At 33.1% G+C, this 25,536-nt stretch overlaps 1 protein-coding gene across 10 annotated transcripts in view; it reads right to left on the reverse strand.

Moving 5' to 3' along the window:
• The window catches only part of Csnk1g3 (casein kinase 1 gamma 3), a 102,222-nt gene that overhangs the window by 57,780 nt on the left and 18,906 nt on the right, over positions 1 to 25,536 (reverse strand). For 9 of the 10 annotated variants that reach the window (XM_047555073.1, XM_047555071.1, XM_047555072.1 and 6 more), the window contains exons 2-4: positions 14,989 to 15,414; positions 6,293 to 6,333; positions 681 to 750 (exon numbers count right to left, since the gene is read on the reverse strand). In XM_047555073.1, the coding sequence (XP_047411029.1) occupies positions 681 to 750; positions 6,293 to 6,333; positions 14,989 to 15,166 (289 nt within the window). In that variant the 5' untranslated portion in view covers positions 15,167 to 15,414. Of the gene's footprint in view, positions 1 to 680; positions 751 to 6,292; positions 6,334 to 8,189; positions 8,195 to 14,988; positions 15,415 to 25,536 lie in introns of those variants that run through there. The other variant, XM_047555078.1, reaches the window with a different exon arrangement.

The following is a 25,536-nucleotide window of genomic DNA, read 5'->3' on the forward strand; positions in this document are numbered from 1 at the left end:
ATCTGGATGCCAGAAGTCTGATATCAGTTTCAAGGGTTTGGCAAGGGCAGGCTCTCTTTATAGGCTCCAGGAAATAATCCTCAATGCCTCATCCAAGGAAGACTTCATAGCTACAAGCATTCCCTGGCTTATGGAAACATCACTCTCTCTCTCCCACAAGGTCACCTTGCCCTATTCATTTCTATGTATGTACAATGACTCCACCTCTCTCTTACAAGGATGTTTGTGACTGCACTTAGAACTTGCCCAGATAATCCAGAATAATTCTGCCATCTCAAAATTTAATCATGTCTACAAACTCTTCCATATGGTAACATTTATAGGTTCCAGGGATTATCATGTGGCTATCTTTAATGGTACATTTTTCAGTCTACTACAAGATCATAAGAAACTTAAATTGCTATAATACTGCCCAAAATGCTAAGAATATGGAAGCTATATGCATTGTATATTCTCAGTTTTTTTTATAATATTCTCTACCCATGTTAGCACCAATGTAAAAGCTCCAAATTTTCATACTTAAAATAAACAAGGGCCTTTAAGACTATAAGACAATGCTTACTAAGCATAGCCTTAAGAAATGACTCAATCAAATTCAAAATACTATTCCTTGAATCTCATGAATTATTATCATGCAATTCTATTTTATTTTAAATGTTTTAATTAATATGACACTTTACCTCCAGATCCTAACTGCTTGTAGAATCTGTATTCCAAATGTAGCTGTGGTGCTCTGGATTTCATGGGCTCCTAATCAAAACACAAATAAACAAAGACATTTAAGTTATTAAGAGATCATTAGGCCCCAATTCCAAATACTATTAAATTTTGCAGTGAACTCATTCTACTAGGCACTTTTCTCTAAGATTAGATCTGTATAAAAATCAACACTATGTTGAAAGTAAAATAAATTGATACCATCCATAAATGTATAGAAGGTATATTGCTATTAGATCAAGCATTAGGGAAGTCTATTAAGTTCAACTGTCTGACCCTGAATATTCATGATGAAGGAAATGTTGGCCTGTACACTATTTCTCCCACTCTCAGGAATTAACCTCTGAACTGTGTATTTCTGAAGTAAAGGTTCTAAGTTAAAGTGAAGACAATGAAAAGCATGAGGAGTTGAGGGTGTAGCTCAGTGGTAGAGCATGTGCTTAGTATGAATGAATTAGGCCTTAGGTTCAATTCCCAATATCCATTTCCCAAAAAAAAAGTAAGAAAGAGCAAAGACAGTAATATGAAAAATGTTGATAGTAACATCTTTTTAAAAAATTTTTACATTGAGTTGAAACTTACATATAATAAAACACAGCTTTTAGGTGATAGATTCATTAGTTTTGTTAACTACATATGCTATAATCAAAACACCAAAGAATCTACAGAACATTTAAATATTCTCTTCCTAAGAGGTATGTTTTTATTTTTATCACCCTTGAGTTGGCTTTGCCTATTACTGGATTTCATCTAAATGATATTATACAGTATATGCTTTATATGCATGTGACAGATGTTTATAAATCAATGTTTTTAAGATCATCCCTATATACATATGCACACACACAGGTAACATGAACAGAAGTAACTAAACTTCTGGATACTACACATAACATTAAATGTGAAAATACCTGCAGGAAAAAGAATTGTGTAATTACACAGAAAATTTAAGCACAAACCAATAGAAAAATATAAAAATGTAACAGATATACAATGTGCTTAAAGCAGTGCCTTCTACATAGTACTCTATTATCTGTAATTCTTCAGATACAAAAATCTAAAAGTACACAATCTTATGATGTATGAAGATGCCCATTTATGGATGGATCTGGAGACTATCATGCTAAGTGAAATAAACCAATGCCAAAACCAAAGAACAAATGATATGCGCATGCCCACACACAATAAGGGGGGTGGAGTGACAGAAGTTCATTGATTAGACAAAGAGGAATGAAGGGAAGGACGGGGATGGGAATAGGAAAGACAACAGAATGAATGGACATAACTTTCTTATGTTCATATATGAATACATCACCAGTGAAACTCCACATCATATACAACTACAAGAACAGGATCCTAACTAGAATCAGTTATACTCCATGTATGTACAACATGTCAAAATATACTCTACTGTCATGTATATCTAAAAGGAACAAATAAAAAAGATGCCAATTTATGTAATCACAAGTGAAATACACTATCCCCTAGGTAAAAATAGAGACCCAGATCTGACTTATTTGAGACATTTCAACTTGATTCCTGTACTTTACCAGCAATAAGATTTTATTTTACCACCACATAGCAAAAGTCACTTTACCACGGGGTGACATTTTCATTATTCATGCACAACCAGTTGTTATATATGTGCAAACAACAATATCCGAGGGTGGTAGCCAAAGTCAAATTGAAAACTTATCTGAAAACAAACTATCAACATAAACTAGGGTTATGTTTAGGTATATAAAAAAAAATACACAGAAATACCAAATTGTGGTCTAAACAATTTATGTAAAAATTTTTCTGTCTTTCCAAAATATTTTTTGGACGAACTTGAGGTAAGCATGACTAAATACCATACTTCAACCTCAAAATACTAATGGCATAGATCTAAACATATTCCCAGTTACCACCAAGTATTCTGAGTAGTTATTATATGTAATGCTGATCACTGTGCTTTAAAAAATGACAATTTTTTTAAAGGAGGAAGAAAAACATAATTAAAGGGGTAATTATATGACACAAAATAAACTAAAAAGTGATGCTTCTATGTATACATAAGAAGACTTAAAGATGACAGAGCAAATGTTTACTAAGGCATGAGAAGTATGAAGAAGATAAATAAGTAATAAATCTTTAAAAAAAATAGGATCTAGGGTCACTACTTGATGACTGAAATATTCAGGGAAAAGTATCCTAGAGCACTGGCTCCTGCTTTGACACACGGTTTATTTGCCTAAGCCTAACTGATAAAATGGTGGACACGCAGGACACACTAACTTGAGTGCAGCGGCTCACTACAGGCTGCTGCATCAGTGAAACAGAATGCAGGCATTGCCATACTTCTATCCTTGCATGCCACCCCCAACCCCAATAACATAAAATGTCTAGACTCAAGACCGCTGGCCTAGAACACAGAATGGAAGAATTTCAAGAAGAAAAATCAGTAGTGCCCATTCAGTTACTGTGCAGCTCCTTATCCTGGGCCTCCTCACTGTGATTCATATATAGTAACTCCTCTTATCTGTACTGATTTCATGAACATGAGGAAACTTTTAGTTTCTGTTTTTGTTTTGTTTTGTTTTGTTTTGTTTTGTTTTGTTTTGTTGTAGATGGACACACATCTTTATTTTATTTATTTGTATGTGGTGCTGAGGATAGAACCCAGTGCCTCACATGTGCTAGGCAAGTGCATTACCACTGAGCTACAACCTCAGTCCCAACTTTTAGTTTTAATTTGGTTTTTATATAGATCAGCCTACAGAAAGAAAACACATTATTTATACTGATTTAGGCACTATGCACCTGTAATAATAAAATACATCATTATAAATTAGAAATTAACCCTGTGGAATATTTTCATCTCTGAGAACTTAACTGTGAGAACTGTGAACCCAACTCTAAGAAACAGTAACAATCTTACTGTAATGACATAATCAGATTTTATATGATAGGTGGTGGGGGTGTGTAACTCAGTGGTAGAGTGCTGGGTTCAATTTCTAGGACCACAGAATTTAATTAATTAATCAATTAACTAACTAAAATAAGATTTTCTATCATAAGCCAAGGAATAAATTTTGAAACCAAAGTGAACTTATCTAAACAAATGCCACATATCAACCAGCCAGTCTATCCTGATGGTGCCACAGCCTACTGTACATCTTTATTTTTAAGTGAAAATAAACCATACTTGTTGCAGTGAAACTTGGGCTATACTCACAAAGACATATTAAATAGGAGTTTTTCCACTTCATCTCAAAAGTTGTTCTAATTCCTCCCACTTGCCTCTTTCTTCAGAAGACTCTCTTTTATATATTACTTTCACATTACCCTAATAATACAAATTATATCGGCAGAGACAAGGTTGGCAAAGGCAAACAGACTAGAAAAAACCAAGCCATGCTAAGCCTCAGGGGAAACTGAGTGGCAGGCCAGATAGAAAAGCAAAGTATGTCTTATAAAAATAATTCCTGGGCTGGGGTGATAGCTCAGCTAGTAAAGTGCTTGCCTCGCAAGCACAAGGCCCTGAGTTTTATCCCCAGTACCACAAAAAAAAAAAAAAAAAAAAAATTCCTAGGTCCCAATTATTCCAAAAGAGATCCATTCTCTAACTGTAATAGTGGGCACATCAGGACTTCAGAACAGTCCCATGGAGTCAGACAAGGTCATGAATGCCTTTCATCCCAGATACCTGGAAAGCTGAGGTAGGAGGACCACGGATGCAAGGGCAGCCTAAGCAATGTCGAGACCCCTATGTCTCACCACCCTGCAAAAAACTCAACTCAAAATGGATCAAGAACCTAGGAATTAGACTGAAGACCCTACACCAAATACAAGAAAAAATAGGCCCAAATCTTCATCGTATCAACTTAGTACCAGACTTCCTTAACATAGACTCCCAAGAAATAAAAGCAAGAATCAATAAATGGGATGGATTCAAACTAAAAAGCTTCTTAGCAAAGGAAACAATAATGTGAAGAGAGAGCCTACAGAGTGGGAGAAAATCTTTACCATACACACTTCAGATAGAGCATAATCTCCAGAATTTATAAAGAACTCAAAAAACTTAACACCAAAAATACAAATAACCCAATCAATAAATGGGTTAAAGAACTGAACAGACACTTCACAGAAGAAGATATACAATCGATCAACAAATACATGAAAAAATATTCAACATCTCTAGTACTTAAGAGAAATGCAAATCAAAACTACTCTAAGATTTCATCTTACTCCAATCAGAATGGTAATTATCAAAAATACAAGCAACAATAAATGTTGGTAAGGATGTGTGGAAAAAGGTACATTTATACACTGCTAGTGGAATTGCAAACTGGTGCAACTATCTCTGGAAAGCAGTAGGATATTCCTTAGAAAATCTGGAATGGACCAACCATTTGACCGGGCTATCCCACTCTTTGGCCTCTACCCCAAAGACTTAAAATCAGCATACCACAGCAACTTAGCCACATCAATGTTTATAGCAGCTTAATTCACAATAGCTAAATTATGAAAACAACCTAGCTGCCCTTCAATGGATGAATGGATAAAGAAACCGTAGTATATATGCACAATGGGATATTACTCAGTCTTAAAGAAGAATAAAATTATGGCATTTGCAGGTAAATGGATGGAATTGGAGAATATCATGCTAAACCAAAGGTCAAATGTTTTCTCTGATAATTGGACGCTAATATGTAACAGGGCGGGTTGGGGGGGGGGATTTGCCGGAAGGGAAGAATGGAGGATCTTTGGATTTTCTTCGAAAGAATGGAGGAGAATGAAGGGGGGGAGGGACAGGAGGTAGCAAAGATGGTAGAATGAGGCAAACACCATTACCCTATATACATGTATAATTGGTGTGACTCTACTACATAATGTACGACCAGAGAAATGAAAAGTTAGACTCCATTTGTGCCCAATTAATTGAAATGTGTTCTGCTGTCATGTATAACTAAATAGAATTAAAAAAAAAAAAAAAAATTCAAGCAACAAAAGAGAGAGAGAGAGAGAAACACCCCGTCTCAAAAACAACAAACAGACCCAGAATAGTCCCATGGAAGCTGGTATTTCCCTGCTTTCATCCACCCACATCAAACATTTCTGAATCCCTAGGAGTCAAAAAATGGCCAGCTTTACCTGATTTATAAAATGTCAATAGAAAAAATTTCAAAAGCTTACTTGAAAGTATATTTTCAAAGAATGTAATTCTGAATACCTAAGGACACATTTGTTTTGTCCAAATGCCTGAATCGGGAAGAAAACCCTTGCTTTCTAATTTTTATCTAATTAAAAAAGCTTTCCGAGGTTAAAAATAGGGCCAAAATTTACAACTTCAGTACAGTAAAGTTGCCAAAGTAAAAGGACTTAGTTTGTGAAGCATGAAACACTAACATTCTACACATGAGCAATCATATACCTGAGGGTCATGATGATGTTAGGATTTTGGTAATAAAAAAAGCTCACATGCTATTATTTTTCCATTTCAAATAAATACCCAAATTATAAACTATATGAAAATAAAACATAATTAAAACATACAAAAGGAAACAATGAAAAGCAAGAAATATGAACTTACCAGTTTAATTGCCACATATTCGTTTGTGTATAAATTTTTCCCTTGAAAAAGAAAGAAAAAAAATGTCAGTTCTGCTAACAATTTTTTCTATATTTTTATTGGTGTATAATGCTTGAACATAATGGTGGGATTTGTTGTTACATATTCATACATGCCTACAATTTGTTCAAAATCATTCCCCAGTATTTCCCCTTCCCTTCCCTCCTCCCTCTCTCTGGTACCTTTTCCTCTACTGAGATTCCCCCCACTTTTCAATTCCTTTTTCTTCTTTGGTTTCTACATATGAGAGAAAATGTACAACCATTGACTTTCTGAGTTTGAGTTTCTCTTAACATTATATTCTCAAGTTCTGCCCATTTTACTGCAAATGACAAAATTTCATCCTTCATCATGACTGAAAAAATTCCATTGCTAACAAATTTTTAAAGATATATAAATTGTACTTGGAGGAAAAAAAGCAAATGATATATTTTTTGTTGTTTTTTAATATAAAGAGTAGAAACTTATATTCTCACAATTCTGGGTGAAATAATACATTTAAATGAAGTAAAAACCTTTACTTCAACTATTAAGCAAAAGCACCTCAATAACAAGAAAATATTTTAATTGATCAATTCAATAATATATTTAGCATATCACACAGATTGAGTAGAAAGTGATACTAATAAACGTTATCCCACTTACAAAAATAGAAAGATTCTGATTGTATTGTAATATTGTAAACATTTTTTTTTTGTTTTTGTTTTGCACTGGGGGTTGAACCCAGTGGTGCTTTTCTACTGAGTTACATCCCCTGCCCTCTTTATTTTTCATTCTGACACAGGGTCCCACTAAGTTGCTTATGGCCTAAGTTGTTGAGGCTGGTTTTGAACTCTCAATCCTCCTGCCTCAGTCTCCCAAGTTACTGGGATTACAGGTGTGCGCCACTGCATCCGGCCCTGTAAACAATTTAGAAAGCAATCAATAATCGTGCATGCCAAAGAAATTTTAAAACTATCACTCCTATATAAAAACAGGAATATAAAATTCCTTTCCTACCCACCATCTCATTTTGAAACCGCCATTATTATGTGATATAATCTTATTGGGGCTCATATTTAATCTAATTAATGTATCAAATATATAGAAAAAGATCTATATTAAAAATGCATTGAAACAAGAAAAATATTATTCAGTAACTGGCTCTGAAAAACCTAGTTAACAATGCTTTGAGAAAAAATGGTTATTAGAAACTCATGACCAAATTAACTCCAAAAAAAATAAGCTTACACAAGAAAAAATATTAGTTATCCCAAAATATGGAAGACTTTCTGAGCATAAGATGATGTTTAAAAAAAAAATCAAAAGGTTTTATCTAGATTTGGTTGCATGAAATATTTTAAACTTCTGAACAATGAAGGTAAATGACAAAATAAAATAGAGACAATATCATTAACATATAGAGAATTCCAACAAACTGTATAATCTTTGACATTGGCCATAATCTAGAAAATTTCAATGGGTCAAAATCTGTAGCCTAAGGAAAATACTATGGAGAATTTGGAGATAATAGTAGATAAAAATAATTGATATACAAATTCACGCACACCTTTACAAATACATTTAAAAGAAAGAAAATAACAAATAGTATCACACATAATTTCTGAATTTCCAATATTTTTTTCAACTAGCATGTGTTACTTTGTAATAAAGAATAGAAAAATGACAGATTTTTTTTAACTGTGAAAGTAACTGACACTAGTCATATCTGCTACTGACTACAGAAGAGGTAATCATGGATTTCCATAGACATAATTTTTCTGCATAATAATCCTAACCTCCTTTCACATAGCAGCTAATGAATGGTAGTAAAATTTTCAAGAAAAATTTCAGTGTTAGATGTGTAATACCATCTTACCAGTTTAATTGTCACATATAGCCACCTCTGTATAACATTTATTCTTACAAGTTCTATAAAACTTTTCTGAATTTTGTGCTCATTGTATAAAAATAAGTGAAAACAAAAAGAAAAACATCCAACATTGGTACTAATGCTGAGTAGCATAAGTATCATAAATTCCAAGTATCTGGTACAAAGGTGGAACTTTATAAACATATCAAAAGTGGTGAAGGTTAAACTCTACTTCAATACTCACTGATTTCCTATAAACATTTTTTAAATATTAGAGAATACTTAATATTCTTAGCCAATACAGCATCTAGATGTCTTCATAAACATTTTTAAGAATGTATTATGTATGAAATTTTAGGTTTCCTCAAGTAAGCTTATAGTGAATAAATGATAAAAGGAGGAACTTAATCTCGAGGTAGTGGCATCTAAATAACAAAAGAACAATTCTGATTTTGATTTCCAAGACGAAATTTCCATTTCCTGAAGATATTATCTTTTCATAATTATTTTGTATATGTTGTTTATTCACAAGTACACAGGGAAAAACACATTCATAAGAAGTTACATTAAATACAGATCCCATAGAACCAAAATATAACAAATATTTCTAAAAGTACTGTTTTTATAGGCTTTTACATAGTCTAGAAGCAACCTTTTAGGTCAGAGCAGAAAGTATTAAAACCTAAAAGCATCATCTGTTTTTGAACATTAGAAATTTTGCTGACCTTTGGTGGGGGGAGGGTCACAGTTAAAAACATTAACAAATATTAAAAAATAATAAAAAAGCATTTTTGTCACCTAGCATAGCCATGGCCTCACATAATTTTTAATCAGTATTTGTTTGCAAGCATGAATAAACAAATGATGCACATAAAGTATGTATCTGTGTACATGGTGTGAATGAGAGGGAGGGAATATGCATATAGAAAGAATTCCATTAAAAGAAGGCTCCAAGTAGACTGGTGCTAGTTAATTGATGTTTTAATTCCATTTCAAAAGACATTTCCAATAGCACTTTCTGTTATATTGAACTTAAAAAGATAATTTTCAATGTTGTGGTGTTAGGGTAATTATTATGGAAAACTATGCTCTTCAGAAACTTTATAAATGTTTATAACAGGATAACTGAAGTTATCCACTAACACCCATCCTACTCTTTTCATAGTAATAAAATGTCCAAACTTAAGAATGACTGCCCCACTAGAGACTACATTTCCCAGCCTCTCTTTTAGTTTAGTGTGGCCATGGGACTAAGTTCTGTGTATCAGTGGACAGCAGGTATGTCACTCCCCACTTCCAGGAATTGATGTGCATATTTCTGGCTCTTTCTTCTAACTTCCTGGCTGCCTAGCTCACTGGATGGAAGAAGTCAACAACCATGACAATCACCTTACAAGGACTCCAAAGCCACATATTAAGGAGGCAGACACCAACAGCTTGGAGTGCTCTCCCTCTAATCTGTGTTAAGTGAAAGAAAAAGAAAATAATGTGCTTAAATTCATCATATTTTGGGATTTTTTGTCATAGCATCATAACCAATTCTTTAGTTATTATGTTTTTTAGGTGTTATAAGATTTATAATGTGCTTTAGTTAGCAACAGAAAAATCAATAAACAAACAAATGATGAATTCACCCAAATCTGCCTATGTTGCTGCTATATATTGGAAGGCCAGCAGAATTTTCAACAAAACAATTCTCAAACACAAACATTAAAATAAGGGGAATTGAGAGGTTGGGGTTGTGGCTCAGCAGGAGAGCGCTTGCCTAGCATGTGTGAGGCACTGGATTTGTTCCTCAGCACCACATACAAATAAATAAAGGTATGTGTCCACCTATAAAAAAAAAAAATTAAAGCTGGGGGGGTAAAAATTATATAGGAGTAAGAAGAGAAACAAACATTAATAAAAGAAGTTATGAAAAATCCTATGGAAAACTTAATTATATCAAAAGTTACAACAGCTTTTTTCAGATGTAATTCATAAAGCAATATACAACATCCTTGTTCTGTATTATTTTATATGATAATCTAGTGCAGCCACAATAAAAACACAGGAGAGGATCAGGTAAACAATGTTCACTACACTCACAAGTCTTAGGGAGTCACACTGCATATGTTGCAGTCACAGGAAAAGCACTAGGCTGGAGTTAGGTGACAGAAGACAAGAACAAAAGGAGACATTAGCCCAAGGCCTTTATTGGAGTTGTCAGGGGAAAGGCAAGACAAGACAAGGTAAACAATTTAGAATTGGCTAATCTTCATAATTCCAGTGACTTTTGGGCTTTAGGGGTGTTTCTCTACTTGCATGGTCCCTGACCCTGGATGATTAAAGCACAGGAATACTGTCTCTTGAGTGTATAGGCCAGATAGAGGAAACAAAGTTGTGGGTTGGTTAGTTTGCATTATCAAAGGCATTATTCTCCCAACTGAGTCCTTTGCTATCTTTAAAAACTGACTAATGCCAGAGGGGCAGACTTTTCCTAGCCTTTTAATAAGTTCAAAAATCACAATACCCAGAAAAATAAAAATTATACAATACAACCCTATATATATATATATATATATATTGGCTTGCTACATTTGGTCTCATTCAGAGTCTATGAAAAAATATTTCTAATGGTTTCCATTCACTATCTAAGCTAGAAATACATCTACCAACATATATAATGCAAGCCTTACTACCATCACATAAATGAAACCACAAGTCAGGTACTGTGATAGACAAGCCAGGCACTGGAATCCCAGTGGCTTGACAGACTAAGGCAGAAAGATTTCAAGTTCAGGGTCAACCTCAGCAACTTAATGAGACCCAGTCTTAAAATAAAAACATGAACAGGCCTAGGGTTGTAGCTAAGTAATAGAGTGCCACTAGATTCAATCCTCAATACCAAAATAAAAAACAAAAGAAATAACAAATATTTACCAACTCATCATAAAAGATTTTAAAAAAATAACTGTACTTATGTGGGTATGTCTCTGTGTCTTCTATACTGTACCATTGGTCTACCTGTCTATTTTGGTGCCTATACCATGCCATTTTTGTTATTATTGCTCTATAGTAGAGTTTAAGGTCTGGTATTGTGATACCTCCTGCACACTCTTCCTGACCAGGATTTATTTGGCTATTCTGGGTCTTTTGTTCTTCCCGATGAATTTCATGATTGCTTTTTCTATGAGAAATGTCATAGGGATTTTAACTGGAATTGCATTAAATCTGTATAGCACCTTTGGAAGTAGAGTCATTTTTATAATATTAATTCTGCCTATCCAAGAACATGGGAGATCTTCCATCTTGGAAAGCAGTATGGAGATTCCCCAGAAAGCTTAGAATGGACCCACCATTTGACCTAGCTATCCCACTCCTCGGTTTATACTCAAAAGACTTAAAATCAGCATACTACAGTGATGCAGCCAAATCAATGTTTATAGCAGCTCAATTCACAATAGCTAGATTGTGGAACAAACCTAGAAGCCCTTTAATTGACGAATGGATAAAGAAACTGTGGCATATATACACAATGGAGTATTACTCAGTCATAAAGAATAAAATTATAGCATTTGCTGGTAAATGGATGAAGCTGGAAAATATCATGCTAAGTGAAATAGGCCAAGCCCAAAAAATCAAAAGTCGAATGTTTTCTCTGGTAAGTGCATGACAATATATAACGAGAGGGGAGTGGCGGGGGAGGGGGAGAAGAATGAAGGAACTTTGGAAGGTGTGGAGGAAAATGGGGCGGAAGGGAGTGGAGGACAGAAAGATAGTAGAATGACACAGTATTACCCTATGTATATGTATGATTACATGAATGGTGTGAATCTACATTGTGTACAACCATAGAAATGAAAAGTTGTACCCCATGTGTACAATGAATCAAAGTGCAGTCTGTAAAAATAAAAACGATTTCAATAAAAAAATTAAATTAAAAATTCTACTTTTTAAGAACAAGTTGGGCTATGGTAACTGGCCTTCTTGGCTAAAATATACAACTATTTGAGAAATATGAAAAAATGTTTTACAGTCATAATTTGCCCTATGCTTGTCATATTCGGCCTCCATTAATGATGGTATAATTGTAAATAATGTCAAACTCCATTTATTAATTATAAAGGGATTATATCTGAAGAAAATACAGATAAAAATGCTTAACACATTTATTTAAATATAAAAGCTTTTTTAATGTATAATGATTTTTTTTTAAATCTCACGATCATGTTTTTTAAACTAATTACCTGCAAGAATCATTCCTAACAATGAGTAAGATTGCCTCTCCTTGAGGCATTTGGGCATAAAGGGATAGTCTGTGTTGTGTATAGGGTTGCAACTCTTTTTTGGTACCCAAGAAGTCTGAAGCTTTTAATCCTCTATAACATGAGAGACAGTCTTCTACCAAAAAAAAAAAAAAAAAAAAAAAAAAAAAAATTATTAACTGTCCAGACCAAAAAGTATGACTTATACTTGTTTTCTTATTCAATACCAACCACAAAAAAACTCACTACCAGGAATAATCAAGATGAGCCTTTTGGGCTGGGGAGATAGCTCAGCTGGTAGAGCGCTTGCCTCACAAGCGCAAGGCCCTGAGCTTGATCCCCAGCACGGCAAAAAGAAAAAAAAAAAAAAAAAAGATGAGCTTTTTTTAAAAAAAATATTTTTAGTTGTAGATGAACACAATACCTTTATTTTATTTGTTTTTATGTGTTCCTGAGGATCGAACCCAGTGCCTCAAACATGGGAGGCAAGCACTTCACCACTGAGTTATAACTGAGCCCATGATGAGTCTATTAAGTGTGGTTTCCTAAAAAGTACTTTAAGAATCCAAACCGACTTTTAACATTAGAACCTGTTTATCCAAGAAGAGAAAGAATATTGCTTATAACATTTTCTCAACAGAAAAACATTTGGGGATTTAAAGGTAGAAGTAAAATGCCCCTTTAGTAGTTTATGAATAAGGAAGGATACAATTATTGAACTCTGTTGTATGTGTACACACACACGCACACACACACACACATATACATGTATGTATATATATGTTTATATACATACACATAAAACTGAGACACAGTTATATATGAAAATATGTAAATATCACACATGTATTTGTACAAAACATACTTACAGGTTAGATTAGAGAGATAAATAGATGTACTAAGAAGGCATCTTATTTCTATTCCTGCTTATTCATGGACTGCTTTTTTCAATACATAGTACAGTTTGAGTATATGGTTCATATAGTTTATCCTATTGTCCTGGATTTGTTTTGCGTAAATACACACAAACACACAAAAGGTGTACGCAGTATATAAATGTATATGTGTGTATGGTTATCTTGAAATAAATTATATGAAACAAATTTTGCATAAAAATGGACAAAGAATATTCAAATATAATGCTGTTCCTTTTACAATGTCATCTAAATTTAACCCTCACAATAACCTAGAAGTACAAATAATCCAATTATGAAGTTGAGGAATTTCAGGCCCTTGAGTGGTTAAATGATTGATATGCTCCAAAATGGCAAGAACCATTGTTATATTTTTCCAATGTATTATCATTGTTAAGAATAAATGAATATTGCTTAAAGTTAGACTACAAGGAAATAATTTGGTTTCTTTAACTACAAATTCAGAAACAGCTTAAGGATTTTAAATTATTAACATGTTTCAAGAAATAAAAAGTAAAACATTCACCCCTTCAAGTATTTGATTCCCTACTAAATGTGAAGGAATCTGCCAGCCACATCATGTTACAGCTATGCACAAAGTATGTCACCGTCTTTTTATTAGCTTGCTTCATTCAAATATTTAATGTACATTAACAACAAAAAACTAATGATATGAAAGAGTCACTACAAATTAGGATGTTTTACAAGATTATAAGAAGTAGTTGAGTAGCTAAACACAACTAGATTTATTTTCAGTAGCAGGGTTGGATCTAAGGAAAATCATGAAGTCAAAATTTTCTTTTTTTAATTCCTAAAGCTCCCATTCTGGGTGATCCATTAACCAGAGTTCTCAATGTACCTCCACACTGACTCTTACATAACCATGCCTCAGTCCTTGTTTCTCTTCAATCGAGACACCTATATCTCTACAGTATTAGGAGATAAAAGATCTAGATTTTGATCCTGAGACTGTCATTAAATTTCTGGATGAAATCTGGCAAGGAACTTTCCCTGAGTTTCAATTTCCCTAAATGTAGAGTTAGAAAGTTCAATTAGATCACCCAAAATTGCCAAATTATGAAAATTTAAGTCAATTCTTTGAGACCCTTGTTAATATGGACTACTGAGTTCCACCCTAGACATACCTGGGCAGGGAAGAGGAGAGAAAAAGGGTAGAAAGAAAAAAAATTGAATTACAACAATGTAAATTTCATTAGTTTTACACAGTTTCAGTATATTAACTTTCATTTAAATCACATACATATATGATCTTAAAGTGGTTAGATACTAAATATTTTGAAATATGAAAAAAGAAACTAAATAGTATAGCCCAAAGAACATACTGCAAAGGCCTTCCTGGCAGCTCTTTCAGTCTGCTAGTCCTTTGAAGGTTTACTTTCTTGTTTTTTCGATCCTTAAGAAATAAGAAAGGTTAATTTCAAGAAAGTACAGACATTCCTATTCTAGGGAATTCCTTACAAATGAAAATATCAGAACATAAGAAACTTTCAACATCTATATTCTTTAAAATCAACATAATCCAATTAAACTAAAAACTTAAATAACTAAATCCTTATCATTAAAAAGTATCTTCCATTTTTAAAAAAGGTTTCTCACATAATGAAATAAATAAAATAGTCTTACCTAATCGTAATTCTCCAAAATTGCCACATCCAATTTTTTTTCCAACTCTAAAGTTAGGTCCAACCATTAAAACTCCAGATGATGAAGACCCAGTTCCTCGAGTGTTATGCCCTGATCGACCACTAGGTCGTGCCATTCTATCATCTGATTTGTCCTTGTCTTTCTTTTTATTATCCATATCAAGTTTGCGGTACTCCACTTTGAATTCTTTAATCAAGACAAGCACGCTGAAATAGGGTATTGTGAGAACAGGTACATCACTAGGTAACTGTACCAGGTGGGTAATGTTAACATTCAAATTGCAGTAGGTAGTCAATCAACTGGAGCGTGTTCATCCCATTCGTAAAATTTTTCTCAGTTGTCTTTTCAGCAAAACATGTCTTCAAAATTATCTTCTCAGTGATGTGAGTTGATATTGATGGACAGCTAGAACATTAAGAAAAGAAAATTAGTCAACTAATAAAATTTTAAAATATGCATTTGGGAAATAACACAACAACCACTTAGGTAATGATTTATTGCTATTTGTTGATGCCCACTAAAATCACAGTACATTCCCCTAAATTAATTATTGTCCTTTATTTCCATACTTTAATACCAAAAAGATCACAAAAACAAAAAACAACAAAGAAATCAGGGATCCAGTTACATTTTAAAAATTAAAAAGGAGCAAAAGATATTGTTTGACAAAGCAATATACATTCACTAACTTAGACCTTTCAACTTAAAATCACCTCAATCGGGGAAAAAAATTTTTTTAAACTTAAAAAATTCCAGGAAATTAATTAAGCTTTTCTATTTAAAAGAAGAAAGGCAGAACACATTTTGAAAATCGGTAAAATATCTTAATAAAAATATCTTCCCTGTGTTTGTACACAATAATTTCAGTCTTCAAATACATATTCTCATTTGATCTTCATTTATTCAAATATTTGTTACCACTTATATATAGGAAAAGAACATAGGACCAATAATACAGAAACATTCTTGCTATTTCTCAAGCAAAACATTTGTAAATAACATTTGAACCAGTTCTTAAAATGGCATACACCTGTAATCCCAGTGGCTATGGAGGCTGAAGCAGGAGAATCTTGAGCTCAATGCCAGCCTCAGCCACTTAGTGAGGCCCCAAGCAACTCAGCAAGACCTTGTCTCTAAATAAAATATTTAAAAGGGCTGAGGACGTGACTCAGGGGTTAAGCGCACCTGGGTTCAATCCGTGGTACCAAATATATATTCATTTATTTATTAATATACGCAGAAATTTAGTAACATAGAGTTATTTCACAAGGTTAAGAAATGATGATAAGCATTAACTTTGCAAAGTGGAGAAGTTGGATATTTTTGAAAGAAAACACTAAACCAAAAAACAACAACAACAAAAAAATGTTCAAGGGTTTTGGAAGATTCTGTCCCATTCATCTTAGGAATTTCAGTCATCAAACGTACCTCAATTCTGTGGTAAATCTGCAACCTTACCACATGATCTCCCTACTTTTGTCTAAACAATTGGAGAGGTCTTCTATTCTTTGTAATTAAAAAAAGGTTTTGATTTCAAAAGATAGTCACCAATAAAAAACTAGGACCAATACCAAGGACTAATTTCTATTTCTGAAATTATAAAGTAACCGTAACAAAAACTGAAACAAAAAGTATTATCCAGTAAATTTTCAGCAACCCCCCCAAATTTGTAGTAAGTCCTAAATATCTTTTTTTGATGTTTTGTTGCCATACTTCATTTGTAACTGAAACTTTAAACTGTTTTCTACATGTAAAACTGAATGAGACCTCTGCTTTCAGCCATAACACTTTAACTGATATTAAACAATCCTTCCTGTTGTAAGCAACTTTAGCTGGACAAAACATAGGAAGGATCTATTTTCAGGCATCAGCTCAGGCAGTGGAAGAAAGTTCCATCTTTACCCAAGTTGCCTACAGACAATTTCCTGAACACAAAGCAAGGAGGTAAAGCTTAGCACACAGGATCACAGAAGAGTTTGGAGTGGTTGGAGAGGAATTTGCAGGACATGGTATTAAAAAGTGAGAGAATTTCACAGTATGGCAGAATGTTAGGCTACACATGAGTGCAGGAATATTTTGAAACTCTTAGAAGAAAATGGCTACGACAACGTTAAAGGAAGAATAGAAATGAGACTACACAGTACTGTCCTTTCATGGTATTAATTTTCAATAAAGACATAAAAATCATATAAATATGTATGAGAAAATTAAGGAAAGAAAACAAAACTAAAGGGAAAAAAGACAACCATAGTAAAAACTTTTAACACCATTCTTTTAGTAATTGATAAAAGACAAAAATATCAGTATGTATGCAGACCTAAATATCATCAATTACCTTGAACTAACATTTATAAAATATCCAAAACTGCAGAATAAAATTTCATTTTAATGTTCACCAAGAAAGATCATACACAGGCTCAAATAACTAAGATATTGGAGTATATCTGATAAAAACAGAATTAAATTAGAAATCAATAACAATATGATATCTAGAAAATCTCCAAGTATTTGAAAATTAAGCATACTTTTTCATAAGCTGAAAAAGAAATCACAAAGGAAAAATGGAAACAATTCTAACAGAATAAAAAAAAAGGTAACATTAAAGTTTATAGTTTGCAGCCAAAGCAGTGCTTAGAGAGAAATTAGAAGCTTTAAAGCTAATATTAGGAAGGAAATAGTTTTTAATCAACACCTAGGTTTTCTCTAAGAAGCTAGAAAAAAGCAAACAAGATGTAAGTTGAAATATTTTAACACTATTATTAATAGCCCATTGACTTATAAGAAAATATAATCTTAATGAGTGAAAACAGAAATTCTCAACAGATAACAGAAATACCAAACCCTAAAAAAAAATAATAAAATTGAAACCATTTGTTATAGTTTAGGTCTGAAATGTCCCACAGAGGCTCAGGTGTTTGAAGGCTTAGCCCCAGTTGCACCAATGTTCAGTGTGGGTCTCTGGATCAACAGTCTCTGATCTCATCAAGGATAGAACCCACTGACGGGTTCATAACTGAATGGACTATTGAAAGATGGTGGAAACTGTAGGAGATAGGGTCCAGTTGAAGGAAGGAGGTCTGGGGGGCATGCTCTGGTAGAGTAAATCTTGTCCCTGACCCTTCTCCACCTTTCTTTCTCTCTGCCGAGAGAAACCACTGAGGTGACCAGTTGTGTTCCACCCCATGCTCCCTGACATGATGTTCTGCCTCACCACAAGTCCACAACAATGATGCCAAGTGACCACAGACTGAAACCTCTGAAATCATGAACCAAAATAAATCTTTCCTCCTTCAAGCTGATTTTCTATGGTATATTGTCACAGTAATAAAAAGCTAACACACCCTAGAATTAAAAGGATCACATCTGAAATACTTCACTGGATACACACAACAATACATGAGATAAAGCAGAAGAAAGTGTCAATGAACCTGAAGATTCAGAGAAAACTACCCAAAGAGCAAAATCGATAAAACTGAAAACAGGCCACAAAAAGAAAAAATAAAGCCACAAAAGTATCCTTTAGAAAAAGGTGAATAAAACTGGTAACTACCAGCAAAAATGATCAAGAATAAAAAGAATATACAAGTTACCAATAACAATGATGAAAGAAGAGACATCAAAAAGATCCTACAAATTATATTAAAATAATAAATGGTTATTATAGCCACCAAATTTGATAACTTGGCTGAAATAGACAAATCAAGATCAAACAAAATATCAATAATCTGTATCTATTAAAAAAATCTATTTTTTAAATTCCATAGAAATGGTTTAATTGGTGAATTCTATCAAATATTTAAGGAAAAAATACTATTTCTACAAAACTCTTTCAGAATCACAGGAATAATCAATTTACTTTGTGAAGTTGGCACAACCCTAAAACAAAAGCCTGATAAAAACACTTCAAGCAAAGAAAACTAGATCAGTATTTCTCATGAGCAGATAGAAAAATTCTTCACAAAATAAAGCAAATAATAAAGTTACATAAATAATAAGAGTTGAATACTAGAAATCAATTCACCAAGTTAACATTAAAAAGAGGAAACCTATATGATCATAGACAAAAACACTATACCTGACAAAACACCTCAATAGACAAAATACTATATTTGACAAAATTCAACCCAGCAGTGATCAAAACTTTTACATAATCCAGAAAGAGAATCAAACGTTCAGTCTAATAAAAGGAACCTACACAAAGTTGCCTACAGTTAATAATAAGTCATACTAAATAGTAAAGCAATGAACTCTTTTCCTCACAACATTGGGACAAAAACCACAAGATTGTTTGCTCTCGTATTTTCTGTTCTACATTGTACTGAAGAACAACTAGCCAGTGCGATAAGGCCAGAAAAAGATATAAAAGACATAAAAAAGCAGAGAGGAAATGGTTAACTTATCATTAAACATAGACATGATTGTGTGTGTAGAAAGTTTTATCAATAGAAACAAATGTTGCTAGAAAAAAATAAATCAATCTACTGATTGCAAGAATCTAGGTTACTGTACAGCCATCACTGAATTCTATATACTTAGTCACATGAAAAATAAATTTTGGGGGAAAATCATTTCAAATAGCATTTTAAAATATCAAAAAAATTCTAACAAAACAAGTACACTGAAAACCCAAAACACTGCTGAGAGAAATTACAAAGATATGGCAAGAAATATAAAAAAAGGTTTGGAAAACTCAATATTGTTAAGATGTCCATTTTCCCCAAATCGATCAACAGATTGAACACAATACCAAATAATATACCAGAAGACATTATTTTTCTTCCTTGATAAACAGGTCCTAAAATTGAGGTGGCAATGAAGAATCCAGAATAAACAAACATTCCCATAAAACCAAAAGCAAAGTCAGAGGACATACACTACCTAATTTCAAGACTTACTAGAGAACAACAATAATAAAGGCAATGTGGAATTGCCACAAAAATAGGAAAATAGATGAATGAAACAACAGAGTCCAGAAATAGATCCACACATATACAGTCAACTGATTTTTCACTATGACACCAGTCAATTCAATAGTGGCAAGAAAGAATTTTTAACAAACAGTGCCAGAACAACCACATATTCTATCAAAGGGAAAAATGAATTTAAGCCCTACATTATCCCATGAATGAATGATTTGAAATGGATCACAGATCTAAACACAAACAGAACCATAATGGGAATATCTTTGTGATCTTGAGGTAAACAAAAATTTCTCAGAAGACACAAAAGCACTACTCATAAAAGAAAAAAATGGAGTAAGTAGAATTTCATCAAACCTAAAATCTTTACTCATGAAAAGATAGCTAAGAAAATGAATAGAAACACCAAAGATGGGAGAAATTGCTGGATATATTTAAGAGTACGTCTAAGTATTTTGAAATTGAATAATAAGATACACTCAATTATTAAAGATGCAAAAGATTTGAAGGCTTTTCACAAAGTACACACACAGACAATAAACATATCGCTACTTACCATAAAAATACAAATTAAAACTGTAATTCACATCCATTAAAATGGCTAACATTTAAAAGACTGACAATATCAAGTTCTGACAAGAATGAACAACTAGAACTCTCATTAATTACTGGTGGAAGTATAAAATGGTATGACTTTGAAACAAAGTTTGACAGTGTCTTATAAAGTAAAATATACATTTGTATCCTATGATCTATCAATGCCACCATTAGGTATCTACACAAGATAATAAAAACATGTTTACAGAAAGATTTGTACATCAATGTTAATAGCAGCCTTTTATCTAATAGCCATAAGATGGAAATAAACTGTCAATTAAAAGAAGAAGAGATAAGCAGGTTGGTATATTCACGCAATAGAATTCTATTCAGTCAGCATTACAAATGAATGAACTACTGATACATGCAACAATATGATGTACCAGAAAGACTGAAAGACAACAGGCACAAATGAGTATGATTCTAACTACATGAAGTTCCAGAATCAGCAAAACTAAGCTGCGGTGGTTGGCAGAAATCAGATCAGTGGTTAACAAGGGTAGTGAGAAGTTTGGAAAGTGGCATGAAAGAAACTTCTGGGAAAGGAAATGTAATAATCTTAATTGGGAAGGGAATTATATGGATATATACACATTTGTCAGAATGTAAGAAAAGTTGCATTTCAATTCTATGCATTGAATTACATGCAAATTATGCTTAAAATGTGATTTTTAAAAATAAATACCCATTCACACACATAAAACTGAACACTAAACACCAGGTGTGTGGCGCGCACCTGTAACCTCAGAGGCTCAGGAGGCTGAGTCAGGAGGATCACAATTTAACAAGGTCCCAAGCTACTGAGCAAGACCCTGTCTATAAATAAAATATAAAAAAGGACTGGGGATGTGGCTCAGTGGCTAAGCACCCCTGGGTTCAATCCCCAGTACCAAAAAAAAAAAAAAAAAACCCTGAATGCTGTATCTCAAAGAGCACCAGATTTTACTATAAAATTTAATCTAAAAATGCAGCTTTTTTTTAAAGTGGATGATCATATCAGTATTCTAATTTAGATTTTAAAACAAAGAACTCCTTTACTTTTAATTTAGAAGAAAATAATTTTCTGCTGGTGAATTTTCACATTATTTTCATAGCTTTTCATTTATACTTAATTAATTAAATATCAAAAAGCACATTCTACATATAACGAAAATTCAAATAACACAAATGAAGTAAATATATTTCTTGGGTTGCCCACCCCCATGTCCCTCAACTCACCCCTTCTCAGAGGTAACCATTACTTTCAGTTTGGTGTACATGGTCCAGACCTTTTTTGTAATGTTTGTGTATGCATATAGTTACATGTAGATATGCTTGTAGGTTAGTTGGTTTTACATAAGAGGTTCATAAAAAGCCTGTGAAAAACCAAAACTGCCCCCACAATAGAAACAGTATTTAAGAGCCTACCAAAAAATTGAAGAACACGTGGTCCTTCCCTTTCATATCCTATGCTTCTGCCCAACATGAGCCAACATGAACAAGGGGCAGCAGAACATGTTGGATAAAGAAGAGTTAAGAAACAGCCCCAAATTCCCTTCCCTAAAACAAGGTCCCAGGGCCCAGAGTGAACTTTGAAACTAGGAAGTGGAGAGAAAAAGGCAGGAAGAAGTGATAAATTACCTTAAAACTGAATCTCAAAAATGAAATAAGTCATCTTAATGCCTGAAAGTGAGTTCACTGCCAAAGCTGAACTATTCTTATAAATAAATATACATGGCAAGAAATCAATGGAATTTGAGTAGGATATCATTCATGGGCATGGAAGGGAGGAAAATCAAGATATATATATGACAATAGTGGTTAATGAGAAATTTAAGTCATTTTCTATTTTACTCCATTCAGTTCAGCACATTCAGTTAACTATTTAAAAACTAGTAATAGGTATTTTTATTTTAAAAAATGTTTAACAAATTAATTTTTAATTAAAACATTTTTTATGAGGAGTCTCATAATGCTAGTACTTTCCCTATCACAGTATCTATCAAACAGTATTACTTCATGTTTGTACACAACAGAGGTCAGCAAAGTATGACCTATAGGCTCACTCCTGCCCATTTCCTATGTTTGTACAGCATTCAACCTAAGAGTGGTCTTCATATTCTTACATAGTTGGAAAAAATAAGATTAATACTATTTTGTGACATGTGGAAATTATAAGACATTTAAATTTTAGTGTTCATCAATAAAGCTACATAGGAATGAAGCCTTGCTGATAAATGTATGTGTGGTTATGGCTGTTTTCATTCTACAAGTGTAGAACTGAGTGGTTATGACAAATCATATGTGGTGCTCTTATCACCTCACACTGCTACTCAGAGCACTATAAATTACAGGGGCACAGTTATAACTTGACAGTGCTTATAGTGCCATACATATCACCACATCACACTGTATTTATTTTATTACAAGTGCAAACCCATCATGTCAAAACCAGAAGAGAAAAGTGGTCTTTTGACTACCATGATCTTAAGGCACAGTGAGGTGTGGCTTATTATCAAATTAGATAGGAAACCATGTTTTCTTCACAAAAACAACTATGCCAAAGAATGTAATATACTTGAACATGAACAAACATATTAGTTCCAATGCTGTGTAACAAATTACTACAAACTCAGAAATTTAAAACAACACACATTTATTATAGTCTCCATAGATGAGAAACCTGGGCACAGTTTAGCTGAGTCATCTGCTCAGGCTGCAGTCAAGCTACTGGCTAGGGCTCATTCTCAGTAGGTGGCTCAAAGTGGGAAAATATTCTCTTCCAATCTCCTTCAGGTTGTAGACAGAATTCATATCCTTACAGGAATGTATAACTGAGGGCTCTAGCTTTTTACTGGCTATCAAAGGCAACACTCAATTTTCAGAGGTTGCCTACAGTTTCTAGCAGTTTCCTAAAGTTCCTGTCATGTGGGCTTCTCCAACATGGCTACTCTAAGACTGAGTCTTATCAGGGTAACATAATCTTTTTTCATACCCAAATCCCAAGTTTTATACCCTGCTCCAGTTCTTTCAGAACCTGAGATCCTTCCAGACCTCTTTGATATTGCTTGCCTGTCTATGTACTAGAAAGAGCACAGGAACACACAAAATAAGTCTTAGAATATCAATTTAGCTACTAACTTGGGCAAAATACTTAATCTGCCTAAACTGATTTTACTAGTCATAAGATAGGAGAATTAGGCCAGGAGATTTCTAAAGATACTTTTATACTATGTACATTATAATTGCCTGTTGAATTTGATGATAAGCACTCCATTATATGTAACTTTATGACCCCTAAATCTAGCAGACTTTCTGAAACCTAGAACAGTTTATATATAGATATAGATATAGATATAGATATAGATATCATTATATTAGTTCTTTCTATTTCTAAACACTTATAGTTAGTAAGTCTCTTTCATGTACAGAACTTTAAGAAATTCATGAAGAAAAAAGACAACTAAGCAAAGAGAACAGTAAAGGAAATCCAAACATTTTACCCCAAAAATACTAACTTATCCCTTGATTCATCATTATGAACTGACAATCAAGGATCACTAGATCTATGCGGAAAGCTAACAATATGAAAGAAAAATACCCCCATAATATAGAAGGGGAAAAAAAACCTGAGGGAAGCAGATCCAAAGAACAGAAGAGAACTTTAGAAACAAACACATAAATTAAACTAAATTAAATTAAAATTAGCTCCTCAGAGAATTCTGAGAAGTACAATAGCACATAGGTAGAGTATAAAAAAGATGATACAGTAAATGGAATAATAAAAGATAAAATGGAATAATCCTAATATGCAAAGCAAAAAAATACATTTTTCAAAAGGAAAAAAAGACAAAAACAAACAATTCAGTACTTTGAACTTCTAACTAATAATAGATATTAAGAGGGAAGATGGATCAAATTAAGGAAAAGAAATCATCAAAGAAAATTCTCCTGAGCAGGAGAAAAAAGGGGCTACAGAATTCTAAGCAAAAAAAGAAAAGGAAACCTAGCGTATGCACTACTTGGTTCTAAAAGCTAAACAGAACAGTGTAAGCACAGATAACTGGTTTTCAACTTTCAAAATCATTCTTATAATAAAAAAAAAAAAAGCAGCAAGATAAATGTCCTAGAAAAGAACATAAATTTTACCAATCAAAACAGTGTAACAGTAACAGTACAAGTAACAGACGTTTAGCTGTTAATAGGACATAGATAAGGTATAGGTAGGATAGGGCAAGAATATCTTTATCTTGCATAGTACCAAGTTAAGAGAGAATGTAAAAATTTATGAGCACCAGAAAGAGGTAAAAGAACACTATTTAAAGTGTCAAAGGAAAGTAACTACCCAATCATTTAAAGACAAAAGATGAAATGGGAGAATGTGAGCTAAAATCTCATCATTAAAAGATAATTCGTTGGGGGCTGCAGTTGTGGTTCAGTGGTAGAAAACCTGCCTAACGTGTGAGGCACTGGGTTCAATCTTCAGCACTGCATATAAATAAATAAAGGTCCATCAAAAACAAAAATATTTTTTAAAAAGATAATTGATTAAAGATACTGAAAATATAATGTTAGATTTAACATATCATCAAAGAGAAAAGTAGGGCTGGAGAGATATCTCAGTCGGTAGAGTGCTTACCTTGTAAGCACAAGGCCCTGGGTTAAATCCCCAGCACCACAAAAAAAAAAAAAAAAAAAGAGAAAAAGTAAGCATATATGATTTAGAATTATGGAAATAACCACCCTAAGTATTTTAAAACAACTTTTTAAAACTGGGTGTATCTACTGAAAAAAATCAGAGATTGGAAATATGAGGCAAGAGACTATTGCTCATGTATCTTTTCGTGTATTATTTTAATTTCTCCCATATATAGGTATTAACTTAATAAATATATTAATGCTACTATCAACAGGTAACTTTCAATCTAAAAATATCTTTAAAATATTGTCAAAACTTGGTATTTCAAATGACTCAGCAGTAAAATATTAAGCACCTCTACAAATCAGTCTTTGTTTTTATTATTGTTTGCTT

The sequence above is a fragment of the Sciurus carolinensis genome, chromosome 6 (genome assembly GCF_902686445.1).
Source record: "Sciurus carolinensis chromosome 6, mSciCar1.2, whole genome shotgun sequence".
Classification (NCBI taxonomy): Eukaryota; Metazoa; Chordata; class Mammalia; order Rodentia; family Sciuridae; genus Sciurus; species Sciurus carolinensis.